The sequence below is a fragment of the Triplophysa dalaica genome, chromosome 12 (genome assembly GCF_015846415.1).
Source record: "Triplophysa dalaica isolate WHDGS20190420 chromosome 12, ASM1584641v1, whole genome shotgun sequence".
Taxonomy (NCBI): domain Eukaryota; kingdom Metazoa; phylum Chordata; class Actinopteri; order Cypriniformes; family Nemacheilidae; genus Triplophysa; species Triplophysa dalaica.
The window spans coordinates 9,359,257-9,371,622 of NC_079553.1; the positions used below are offsets into that span (position 1 = coordinate 9,359,257).

Genomic DNA, 12,366 nt, shown 5'->3' on the forward strand with positions numbered 1-12,366 from the left:
TAAACCTCTACATGCGCTTCCACCTTACGTAATTTGCGTAGGGTCGTATTCATGTAGGGCTAAAACTACATTCCATGTGGGAAGAGATTGCGCTGAATGCTGTAGTCCTTCAAACATTGTAACATCGGCTGCTGAGAAAGACATCCCTGCTTAACCTTCCTTTTAATTTACTGGGTCGCTGAATAAAAAGGTAAGTAAGTCGTGCATGCTCGGTATATTATAGCTATAGTTTAAGCTTTGAAGAAGGCGGCGTTTACCATATAAGGAGCTAGAAGGAGTCATGAGGGGGTCGGAAGCTAACGGTAGAACATGCTACAAATAAACCACATAACGTTAACTGATCGGCTGCAAAGCCTGATTTAAGCAGACAATATCAGCCTACTATGATTATTGTTTAGTTTCCACAAATGTTTGACCAGTATGAGGCGTCTTATATTGCTTTTACATTATTATACTGTTTATTGCTTTTACATTATTATAAACTATATATTTATTAAGCACATATTTTTCTTGTGTTATAGTCCTCATTCGCATGTTCCCAGTGCCGTGTGACTGCTGTGTAAGATGTTCATGATGTTAGCAAATAACGTTAATAGCTCAGCAAATTATATCAAAATCTCGCGTGATTCTGCTAATATAAAATGTAGGATTATATGCTGATATTATCTCTTTCTAAAGATATGTGAAATGGGTAGATTGGACCTTGGTGATGTAGTCTTGCGGCGGATGGAGGAGAAGGACATTGAATCTGTGAAGAATCTTGTCAAGGTGAGATCTTGGCACATTTAACATTAACAAAAACATTTTGTAATTTTTCTTTCATTTTCTCACTTTATCACTTACAACTTCTTATGATGACTGTGTCGCTTATGGATATAAAGTCATTTTAATTCTGCTTCGTCTTTTCTGTTCGTACAGGAGGGATGTGAGGGAACCGAGAACCGTCTGATTCTTCACCTTCTCACCCGTCCACTTGCTCTCCTCATGCTGGCCACTCTCTCCTCCATCCTCCGCTTCGTGCTGCACTCTTTCGTCTTGGCGTTCATTATTCCTGTTTTCGTTCTCATCATTTACCTTAAGATCACCATCCCACGATCTGTGGGCATCCTGGGCTCCAGCAAGCCATATTGGGACTATGTGGGTAGCAGTTACCAAGCAGACACAGAACCAGTACTGCCCAATCCTCATTCAGAAAGAGCCAAACAAACCCCCAACCAAGAGAAAACCAGACGGCGCAAAAAAGGCAAAGAGAAAGAGAAGATCACTGAGAGAGAGCAGGTGGATGAGGATGATCTGAAGGAGAGAGCGAGGGTTGCTGGAGAGATCTGGGCGGCAGAGTCTGATGGAGAGATTATGGGCTGTGTGGCAAGAGACGGTTGGAGTCGGGATGGGGTATGTCGGATCTGCAGGTTGGTGGTCCAATGCTGGTACCGTAGAGAGGGACTGGGCAGATTGCTGGTTCAGGGGCTGGAATCTAAAGTAAAGCAAAGTGGGATATATCGGGTCTATGCCCACGTTCCCTTTCCCTCCAAAGTGGGCGAGACGTTCTTTAGGAGGCTGGGTTATCGTCTGCAGGGTGAGACTTCGGGGATTGAGGGAGAGGAGGAAGATGATTATGAAGAGCCAGAGAAGGGTTGGATGGGCTTTCCTTTAACCAAAGTGTTTGTTAAGGATCTGTAAGGATCTGTCATTAAAACAAAATTAATATCTTGATTTAAGATACAGAAGATTCATCCTATTCGTAATTGCACCAGTTGGTATTTTGTATGTTCATCCCTTTTCCTGTGAATTTTTGACCATGGTTGAAAAAGTCAGTTAACATTCTGACTTTCAAAAAACCATAATGTATATATTTTTTTTAATGTATTGTTCTGCAAGAATATTTGAAGACGTTGAATGTTGCAGATTTCATCTCTGGTTTAAATAAGACGTTAGCTGAGCCGTGACCGAAGGTGGTTATACTAATTGCTTTTAAAGAAACTTTGTATGTTCAGGATGAAGAGAGTGAATGCTTTTCTATCGTTCCTGTGTGTTTACCTTATTAATTTATCTAATTTATTGTGTGGTATTTAGAAATGAGTGATATATTTTGTATGTTTCCCTTGACTATCGAGGAATAAGCTTTTTAAAATAAAAATAAAAGTATTGCACTACAGTTTTGACTCTTGTTTTTAATCTATGCATAAATTAAGTAGACTCAAAGTCTACTATGAACGATTGAAAATGTGAACATTTAAATGTTTGTTTTCCAGTTACTTTTCTGCTTTGCTATTTATCTGTGCATCTGTATCAAAACTATTGTCTCTACGTGAATTTAAGTTTAATTCATATCAAGTCTGAGTGCTTTAAATTAGCTGCAAAAGACATTGCAAAATGGATCTACAGTTCAGTTCTGCATGCTGTACGTTCTGTGTGGGTGGAGACAGTTTGGTGATGCTCAGCGTGTTCGAATCGCTGAGCAGTTTGCGCTGTGTGGTTTGCTTAAAACAGTGAATACCTTAACCACTCACACTACTACCCAACAGCACCTACTGCTCTCATTTACCACCGGATGTTTATACAGTTTACTGTGTGGTTGGGGAGATTCTCACCTGCAGCACAAAGCTGCACCGTCACGTAAAGGGTTCGCTTAGATAAAACTTTGACTATTGTTAGACTATTGTATAGACCTGACAATAACATCCAAATTATTTATTGAAGTAAGAAGATGATAAAACATGCAGATTATGTACTGAAGGCATGTATTCATTTAGCTGGTTTTGATTTTACGGTCTTGCACACAATTTTAACCATGTTTAGGTTTAAAAGCTGCTTTCAGGATGATTTGAGTCAGTACCTGACACATTTTACATCTGATCAAACCTCTCTTTTATACTCTTTACTAAGGTAAAGAAAGGAATCTACTAATGAGTGCTGTGTTTGAATACCCTTTTTTCATTCGAGTGTGTAAAGTAAAAAACAGTTTTATGCATTTCAGAAGGCATGGTTGTTAGTCAACTAATGAGCTACTAATGAGTAGTTTTTGCAAGTCACATTGGGCAGTTTGTTGTCAAGGAACTTTGTTGTATTGCACAGAGCCGCTCAGGCAATTAAACACCTGCTACTAAGCCCCCTAACTGATGTGGGACTATTATTGTCACCAGGAAACAGATGTGAGTTCATGACTCTGGAAAGTAAGTGTGTTTGGACCTGTGGTTGAAGTTGTCTGCACGATGGAGTCCTCTGTGTGTGTATTAGTGCGTGTGTATGTGGGAGGGTGGGTTTCGGAAAATATGACTTGACGTTTCCTGTATACTCAATCATTTGTGTTGTGCCCCTTGATACAATGTGTTGGTCGTCTTCATCTAGCACAAGCGAGAGTGAAAAGTGGGTCACTTTGACATTGGGTCACCTGTGGTAGCAAGCAAATATTAAGTTAATTCAAGCTGATCTATTCAACGTGATGTACTTAAATGAAAGAGCACAAACTCTCTCACTGAACGAAAATATCAAGTTCTCTCTTGAAATTACACATTGAAACAAACAGAAGCAAAAAATAATGTGAACTAGCTGTAACAGGAGCAGGACATGTATTCTTTCCTTTATCCTTTCTCTGTTTTCCCATGTTATACACACATAGTGCAATGCGGCAAGACCTCAGAAAGACTTGTGGTCGGAAGGTAAATCATGGGAGCAGACAGATCTCTTCCAGATGTTCGAATTCAGACATACACATTCACACACATGCACAAGAAGGAGCTCAGTGGAGAGCGGTGATTTCCCTGGCCACAGAGTGCATGAAAGGGTGAAATATAGTGACTGGAGACAGACAAACACAGGATGCCAACTTAAAAGAAACCAGGGAAAAGTCAAAGACAGTTACAGACGACCGCAAATTAATAAGTGTGCATTAAATGTGTGTGTGAACGGAGTACTCGCCTTTCGTGACTGGGCGGATTTGCTGGGCTTGCTTTTGGCGCAGGGCCCTCGCGTTACCTGTGTGTTTTGGTGTGCGTGCAATACAGTATATGTGAGGGTTAATTGGCTTTTTGGAAAAACCCTCTGGAAAGGTGTCAGAGCCTCTGAGGATTTTGGAGACCTCCTGTAGTAAAACCAGCTTTTGGATCCCTGTGGGAAGAACTAAATGAGTGGAAAGGGTGAGCGTGGAGAAAATCTGAGCAAAAAAGAGAAGGTGCATGGGAGTATTTGCTTGTTTTTAAGGATTGTGTGGGAAAAATGAAGTGGAGGTTCCCTGACTGGGTGCAAGAGATCTGGAAATTTCCAACTCGCTTTGGTTGTGCTGTTGGCAGCGTTTTCTGACGCACATTCTGGAGTTAAAAGGTTATGAAGCACGTCAACAGCTCCGGAGACTACTGGTGCTATTGTATATACAATGCAGTTACTAAATAAAAATGAACCCACACTGTAAAAAACAACGTAATTTGACTTTTATTTGTTTTATAGATTATATAAAAAAAATAGGATTACAAACTTTTTCGTGTTTTATTGAAATACAGTCAAAAACAGTCAAATTACAGAAAGGCAGCAAATTTACAAGAAAAATAGGAAAACATGTAATCAACATGTAAAAAACGGTTATTTCTTAGGGTGTATTTCTGGTGCCCCAACTGCTGGAAAATTTTTTTTTTTAGAGTCTATTTTCAAAATGCGGTCAAAAATGTCAAATTACAGAAAAGACTGAAAGTGTACAAGATAAACAGAGGAACACATGTAATTTTACAATAAAAAACCTGTTATTGTACTGAATTCTTCTGGCGCCCCAGCTGCATTTTTTTACAGTGCATCCTGTTAGCCAACCACGTACATTTAAATTTATGCAATTGGCAGACGCATTAGTCCAAAGCGACTTCCATTTTATTATCCTAAACATTTGTTTCTAAGTATGTGCAATCTGAAATCAAACCCATGACCTTGATGGTGTTAGCGCCATGCTCTTACCAATGAGCTACAGGAAAGATGACGATTCTGTCTAAACGTGATGTAAAATTCTGTCTAAACTGTCCTTTTAATAATCTTATTCACATAAAGGTGATTAAAAGTTTCTTCACAGCGATGCCATAGAAGAACTGTTTTTGGTTCCACAAAGAACTATTCAACTGACTCAACGGGTCTTTAAAAACCATCTCTTTCTTACTTTTTTATAATCTTAAGAAATTTTTCAACAGAAAGGTTCTTCAGATGTTAAAGGTTCTTTATGGAACCAAAAGGTTCTTCTTTGGCATCGGAGAACCTTTTAAAGCACCTTTTTTAAGAGTGTTGATGCTTAACAGTTTAACCCTTAAGGAATGGATGTATATCCAAACATATAAGATAAAAAAAGACAGTTTTTCCCTGGTAACTACGATTGTAACTCTTTTACATAACTCCTTAAATATCACTCACTTATTACATTGATTATTCAGCCGTGTCTCTGTTTAAATGCACCTATGCCCTCTCAAATATGTTTGAAAACCTTTTTCACCCAATCAGGGACCCTCTTTCTGACATACGTTTTCTATACCTCCCTCTTCCTCGACCCATTTTTAAACTCTCAGTTACTTTCATACGACTGAATGAGTTTGCAAGTTTCGTCTTTCGGAATGATCAGCAAGCTGGACAGGTATGTGAAAACAAAAAGTGATAGTGAGAGACAAGGGGGATTTTTTTGTCTAGACCATATACAGTATGTAAGTCAACATTATGTCCAATGCAATAGAATAGAAAAATATTTATGATGAGTTACAAACAGTGCTATATATTGATGGATTAATTCTGTTCATGCATTTAAATGATGTGTCTTTTATTAGCACAGTGGTCTGTTTTTTGATTTTCTTTGGTTTCAGAAAGTGAAAATTGAAACTGATGGATATTATGAATGGTATGAGTGTTTGTGGGTGTGAGTAATCTCTGGTTTTAAATGTGCAGAGTTTGGAACAAAGTCAACCAATCACCGACGACTGCGGTTGTCTTGTTAGAGTTAGCTACATATACAAACTTATTAATTAAACTCATTTATATAATTTCCATCTGATATGCAAATTGTCTTCTGCAGCGAGTCCTGTCCAAAATAACAAGTCCTGAAAGTTTTACATAAAATTAATTCAACAAATTAAAACCTAAAGTATATCTCCTTCAGTTTAGACTGTAAACTATTTTTTTATTCTAAGCCTACAACAAAGACTTACTGTATATTACATACTACAAAACATTCAACATGTCTGGGTCACCATGTATTGTTATGACAAACGACCTATATGAATAACAGAACCATTGTGTTGTAGTGTGCTCCTGACGCAGAAGAAGTTTATCTTTCACTATAAGAACGTGCGCTGGGCTCGTGGGAGACATGAGACTTACCTTTGTTTTGTGGTGAAAAGACGCATTGGCCCTGATTCCCTATCATTTGACTTTGGACACCTACGCAATCGCTCGGGCTGCCATGTAGAGGTAAGAAAAATATAAACACAGTGCTGCAAACAGATAAATAAAAAATGATAATGTTTATAAATTGGGGCTTTCTCACCCTCTATGTGTATCTGGGACTCCAATCCTAAATCTTTTTCATTCTCCTGCACCATTCACATCTCATGTAAAGCTGCTTTTCCTGCGTCACTTGGGTGTGCTGTGTCCTGGACTGTGGGGTTCGAGTGTAACCGGTGCTAGAATGTGTTACTCAGTGACCTGGTTCTGCTCCTGGTCGCCCTGCTTTGAATGCGCCAAGCACCTTTCCAACTTCCTGTCGCAGACGCCAAACCTACGGCTCAGAATCTTCGTATCACGACTGTACTTCTGTGATGATGAGGACAGCCAAGAGAGGGAAGGACTGCGAACCCTAAAGAGGGCAGGAGTGCAGATCTCGGTTATGACTTATAAAGGTAAACAAGACGAGAAAAAGAGGGAATGAGGAAAGGATCATATTATTGTTGACGTGTGTGATATGCATTGAATTGTGTGTAACACTTGATCTTCATTATATTCTGTTCTCTTCAGACTTTTTCTACTGCTGGCAAACGTTTGTTGCACGGAGACAGAGACGTTTTAAAGCCTGGGATGGCCTTCAGGAAAACTCTGTCAGACTGGTTCGAAAACTCAATCAGATCTTGCAGGTAACAACTTTGAACTTAGCAGCGTTTTATAACAAGAAAACTGTAGTATTTGTGATAGATTCCTTATAAATATGAACACTTTTCTTATAGCCCTACGAGACTGAGGATCTGCGGGACTGTTTTACTCTTCTTGGGCTATGACCACACATGAGATTCTCAAATCGATGAACACTGAGATAAAAAGAGATAAAGGAAAATGGTGCTGTTGACCTGAGATGCGAATCTTTGACTTGAATTTAGGATTAAACTGATATTGTACTGTGTATAGCATTAATGTGATTATGTTAGATGTCACTCAACATGAAATAAAAGCTGTTACTTTAAAATAGCAAACTGCCTGTTATTTTTTCTCAAAACAAGAGGGCAAGAATAATTATGTTTAGAGTATGTATTACACAAAGTATGTCCTGAACATGTTTATTTTTGCATACAGTCGCAAAAGGTCAAATGAGGGTTACAGCTATATAGAAAACAAACCAGATCTCTGTTAAGAATGTTTTATAGTTGATCATATTTCCCACCTGTCATAAAGTAGAGCCATTACCATCATAGACACTGGGGAACCACCACAGGGTGATTTCACCACACAATATTCAGATTAATATGGGTGTTTTTTAATTGTTGATTATTAAACCTAAATGTAAATGATTAAAGTAATACAGTAAACCAGCAGTAACAGCTTTACACAGCACCAGTGGTTATTCTTTGTTACCAGAGCTGGATCTTGTGGTCTTGAGACCTCTTGAGAGCACATAAATGTGGCCTTGCTCTGGGTCTCAAAACATACTGGTCTGGAAATGGGTCTCAGCTTATGGTCTCAGACAAAACCATAAATGTTACTCAACCTGAGCCTAAACTTCAAGTGCTACATTATTTTAACCTCATCAGTAAACTATACATTTATATCATTAGCAGATTTGTGGGACTTTGAGGATAAATGTTACAGGGGTAAAAGTCAGTCTTAACTATAAGCGATATTATCATACCAAATTCAAAGTTCAAAATGTTTGCATTTGAAAAAACATAACAAATAAAAGCTTTTAAACCAAGCAACATTTGCCATCCATTTGACTTTTCTCTCTTCCCTTTGTATTCTAGGGATTGTGGAGTATCCCCTTCAGACCAAATCTCTTGGTGAGGTGATTTAATTGCAGTGTGTTAAATTTTTTATCAAAATGTGTGAGACCGACTCACATTTCAATTTACCAAAACTATATTTGACCATTTGACTCTCTTTGGTCATTCAACCTCTGGTTCTTTCTCATTTCATTTCATAATACTATATTTAACTGTTCTACTTTTTGCACTTTAGTGCATCATGGAGAACTAGTAAAAAATGGGAAGGGTAAAAATATTGTTTAAAAACGTCCAGATCTTTGTGTTATTTATGGGGATAAATTATCAATTGTCAGAAAAACATGCGTGTTATAATATTTGTCCATCTGCTAGAAAAAAAAATGATAGATGTAATTTTGTTTTGTAGAATTTATGTAGGCCTACTTATTATTTTATTTACATCCACTCCCACAACATAAATAATCATTCTAAGAAGGTGGAGACACGCCTCGACATGGTCTCAGTTTTGTTTACAGTAAATCTTGTTGTAAAAACTTATATTTAATCCTTTACTTAATATTTAATTTAACAATAAATTGTTGAAGTTCTGAATACATCTTGAATACAGTGTATAAACAATTGTATATTATTTATCTTCTGGCACGGTGTGCAGATAGTCAGCATGTGTCTTTTTATCAAGTCTGGACGCCCTCTAGGTGTTGGTATAGATCTGTCTCAATAAATGAAGTCAAACTACACGATTTCATGATTCGACATGAATCCGAATAATTATTTGTATTGAACACAGTTTGTGTTCGATTTAGCTTGTCTAATCGGTTATGAAATTGTATTATTTATTCTTTACTGGAAAAAAATCCATTATATACAGTTATAAATTACTTTTCTTTGTTCTTGCTCTCTTGCTTGTAATAATGCCTGTTTTTTATTCAACACCAGCTGGATTGAAAAATAGCTCCGTATAATGTGTATGGATTCAATCAGTCAATCATGCAATCATTTTCTTGTACCTCTTAATTAGAAGAAAAATATCCTTTAATAACATTTGTTAAAGACTGATAGTCAAAATGAAATCATATAAAAAGTATTCATTTTTGTGCATTTAATGTTTACTTAAAGTGCCTGGTATGTATACTGAAGGAATATAAAGAACATAGCGGTTATATATTGGGTTTCTATCAGCACCAATATGCAGTATAATCCCTTGTCTGATTTAAAACATGTATACATTCATCCAACAAAAGCATAAAATGACAAAGTGACATAAATTGGGTATTATGGTTATGGAACAGAACAAGTGCACAGTTTGTGATCTGTAATTCAGATTTATAGCTGTATTTGTTTGAACTTGCTTCTTCTTTCAGTCTCCCACGCCTTTGTCATCCATCACACATTAACCCTTGTTTGCCCATGTTCTTGCGTTGCCATGGTGACAGCGTCTTTTAGTTGACCTTGTTTGACGTTTCGGCCACCCAGCTTTCTCTCTACAAAGTTCAGCTGAAAAAGAGCAAGACAGACAATTTACCATCCTACTGTATTTACAGTAAAAGAGTTTTATACTGGAGTTCTAAAGTAAGACATCATGAGTTGGTCTTCTTTTTGTTACTATAACAGCTTTCCATGTTGAAATGGATGAGGGGATGTGGTGCCTTTGTGATGTCAGGCCTTTTAACGAAAAAAAAGATTTATACGTACAATTTCACCCCTGTAAACAAAAACCATGGAAGATAAACTGCAAAAATGTGATTTTTAGAAGTCATTATGTTAAATGGATGGTTTACCCAATAATTAAAAATATCTCATATTTTATTCGCCCTCTTGTCATTTCAAACCTGTTTGACTTTCTTTCCTTTGCAGAACACAAAAAAAGACATTTTGAAGAATGTTGGTAACCAAAGAATTCCGACTTCTATTACATAGACACGAAACTGATAACTTTTTTTTAAATCTTCCTTCGTGTTCGACATAAGAAAGACTCAAATAAAGGTTTTGAATGGCATGAGGGTTAATAAATGATAACATAACTTGAGGACGTATGAGGTCGTTTAAAAGATTTGCAGCTACCCTAGCAAAAACTAAAAAATCTATTGATCAGAGAGAAGGTCACATAAAACTAAACTATAGTGCAATAATTAACATATGATCGAATATGAACTGCTTAAAAATCATAAGGTTTCAACCAATCTAGTGGTAAGAACATCTGTACTGTATTTGTTACAGAGATATTAAAGACTCACCCATCAGAAGCTCATCTTGTTGACACACAGTCCTCACACAGATCTCCTTGTTGATCACATAGACTCTTGGTAGGCTGTAACACACACATCATTTATTGTAGATCTTATTTAGTGTGTGGACGTAGTATGTCATTTTAACTGCTAGAGGTCGCATATACAATAATAAAGATAGCCTGATGATGCTTTGAAGAAAACTAAGGATAACACAATTAAATGGGACGTTGGAAACCCTTTTGGAGACATCTGGGATATTAAAATGTACACACTGCGTTAGTGGATTTCTTAATATTTTAATGCAAAATTTCAATTTTCACATCTAATCTTGTAATGTCAGCTTGTTATGCACCTGTACAGACAGAGTGAATGGATGCATCTCTTTGTAGGTCGATGAACAGAGTACATCCTGGTGCAGGGGTATGTTTCCTCTCTGCAGTCTGTTGGTCAGAGACAGGATTGTTATTTTCTCACACAAATGTTTGTCAACACAAATGATTAAGCTGCTTATATATAGCTCACCGGATGGTGGAAAGGCAGGGTCCTCCAATTCCGGTATTTCTGGTTGATAAAAGCATGTTATGACACTATATGGCAGGCATAGTCGTAATGACGATTGACTTATTATTGCCACTGATTTAAAAGGAATCTCATCAGGCTAAATTTTCACCAAATTGTAGACTTTAACAATAAAAAAAACACAAAACAATTAATGAAACAGCAAAAATTAAAACTAGATCTTCATGATATAATTGACTGTTGCATTATTATGTTACCAGTTTGTTGTGCCCAGACAGCAACTACGACTGCGGAAAAAAAAGGCTAGACAATAAAAAACTTCCATTCAGATAAAATTAATTGTGTTTAGCTGTTTTGAATAATGGATTTACCAAAGAAACAGCAGCAAAGCAGCATGTGGACTGGATAGCTGCCCATGTTAATGGTCTTCACAGGTTCCAATCACAGCTCAGAAGCTGGACAGAGCAAAGATGAGCACATTTATCACAACAACGCTAAAACATCTTTCAGTTTAATAGTACAACATAGTTTAACATCTGGTATCCCAACATATTAAACCAGCCTGGTCTTTCAGCCTGATTCACAAATCCCAATCCTTATAAGACCTGCAAACAAAGTTAGGTTTCAGTTGTTTATTTTAGAGAGAGATTGAAACCACCCAAATATTGGCCCATACTTTTATCAATTTATAGAAATCCTCACACCAGTTAGACAAAACAAATTAATTCTTAAAAAAGTGTATCGGAGAGGTGAACAACAGATGGCTGAATCTGATATAGATTATCGTGTGTCTCTGACTCATCGGGATTCTCATTTATTGAACTCGGAAAACATAAGTTCTCTGTTCTCCATCTCTCATTAAAGATATCACTTACAGCTGTTCCGTCCATCCAGCTTTCGTGTGTTTCTTTCTCTCTCACAGATTGTTTTCCTCTAAGCGTATATTTCTCTGTGTCCAAGACATGAGCTCACACTAAAGAATGTGCTTTCCCTCCCGTCCCTCTGGCCACACCAACTCGCATACACACAGATGCATAAATTCACATACACACCCATACATATGTAAATGCATATGCATATGTACAGCGATGCATACGTGTGACAGATTGCAAATTCCATAGGAAAAAGGTCAAATGTAGATTGACTGGCATCAACGCAAAATATGCACTCAAACATACAGTATTGTATGCTGCATTGTTTTAATAAACCTCTTGCACAAGTACAACAAGTTCAAAGAAAACTGGAGACTTTAAACATATTTAGCTCTGTCCACAGGTTGAAGCTATTTGTTCTATTTAAAACTACTATGTACATGTTAAAACTAACATACGAAGGAATATTCTCAAAAGAATTCAATTTTTATAATACTTACATGTTTCAATCCTCTACTGCTGCTTGTGTATTTCAGAATCCTTTGGCTTTTAATTTTCTCCTCCCTGCCTCTTCCCTCCCCTGTA

General features: G+C 37.2%; 3 protein-coding genes across 5 annotated transcripts; 2 read left to right on the plus strand and 1 right to left on the minus strand.

Moving 5' to 3' along the window:
- Positions 1–57: 57 nt before the first annotated feature.
- nat14 (N-acetyltransferase 14 (GCN5-related, putative)) lies at positions 58–2,155 on the plus strand. 2 transcript variants are annotated; one of them, XM_056763426.1, is made up of 4 exons: positions 225–418; positions 522–559; positions 679–768; positions 919–2,155. In XM_056763426.1, exons 2-4 carry the CDS (start codon positions 533–535, stop codon positions 1,678–1,680), a joined length of 879 nt encoding a protein of 292 aa, XP_056619404.1. In that variant the 5' UTR covers positions 225–418; positions 522–532; the 3' UTR covers positions 1,681–2,155. The 2 variants fall into 2 exon arrangements, with proteins under 2 accessions (XP_056619405.1, XP_056619404.1); XM_056763427.1 differs by lacking the exons at positions 225–418; positions 522–559 and adding an exon at positions 58–190.
- A 3,420-nt stretch (positions 2,156–5,575) lies between these two features.
- Positions 5,576–7,305, plus strand: aicda (activation-induced cytidine deaminase). Its single transcript, XM_056763441.1, has 5 exons — positions 5,576–5,599; positions 6,261–6,426; positions 6,575–6,854; positions 6,970–7,085; positions 7,176–7,305. The coding sequence occupies exons 1-5, from the start codon at positions 5,580–5,582 to the stop codon at positions 7,224–7,226; spliced, it is 633 nt and encodes a 210-aa protein (XP_056619419.1). The 5' UTR covers positions 5,576–5,579; the 3' UTR covers positions 7,227–7,305.
- Positions 7,306–9,176: 1,871 nt separating this feature from the next.
- On the minus strand, positions 9,177–12,366 carry mfap5 (microfibril associated protein 5). Of its 2 annotated transcripts, XM_056763445.1 has the most exons (7): positions 12,282–12,366; positions 11,281–11,364; positions 11,167–11,196; positions 10,913–10,951; positions 10,743–10,830; positions 10,397–10,470; positions 9,177–9,656 (listed from the first exon to the last, which is right to left on the minus strand). In XM_056763445.1, the coding sequence occupies exons 2-7, from the start codon at positions 11,324–11,326 to the stop codon at positions 9,553–9,555; spliced, it is 381 nt and encodes a 126-aa protein (XP_056619423.1). In that variant the 5' UTR covers positions 11,327–11,364; positions 12,282–12,366; the 3' UTR covers positions 9,177–9,552. The 2 variants fall into 2 exon arrangements, with proteins under 2 accessions (XP_056619423.1, XP_056619424.1); XM_056763446.1 differs by lacking the exon at positions 11,167–11,196.

Coding starts and splice junctions, on each gene's coding strand:
- mfap5 (XM_056763445.1), bottom strand. CDS start 11,326: ATGGGCAGCTATCCAGTCCACATGCTGCTTTGCTGCTGTTTCTTTG. Junction 10,471..10,742: donor CATTCACTCTGTCTGTACAG/GTGCATAACAAG, acceptor TGTGTGTTACAG/CCTACCAAGAGTCTATGTGA. Junction 9,657..10,396: donor ACAAGATGAGCTTCTGATGG/GTGAGTCTTTAA, acceptor GCTCTTTTTCAG/CTGAACTTTGTAGAGAGAAA.
- nat14 (XM_056763426.1), top strand. CDS start 533: ATGTTCCCAGTGCCGTGTGACTGCTGT. Junction 560..678: donor CAGTGCCGTGTGACTGCTGT/GTAAGATGTTCA, acceptor CTCTTTCTAAAG/ATATGTGAAATGGGTAGATT. Junction 769..918: donor CTGTGAAGAATCTTGTCAAG/GTGAGATCTTGG, acceptor CTGTTCGTACAG/GAGGGATGTGAGGGAACCGA.
- aicda (XM_056763441.1), top strand. CDS start 5,580: ATGATCAGCAAGCTGGACAG. Junction 5,600..6,260: donor ATGATCAGCAAGCTGGACAG/GTATGTGAAAAC, acceptor ATTGTGTTGTAG/TGTGCTCCTGACGCAGAAGA. Junction 7,086..7,175: donor AACTCAATCAGATCTTGCAG/GTAACAACTTTG, acceptor CTTTTCTTATAG/CCCTACGAGACTGAGGATCT.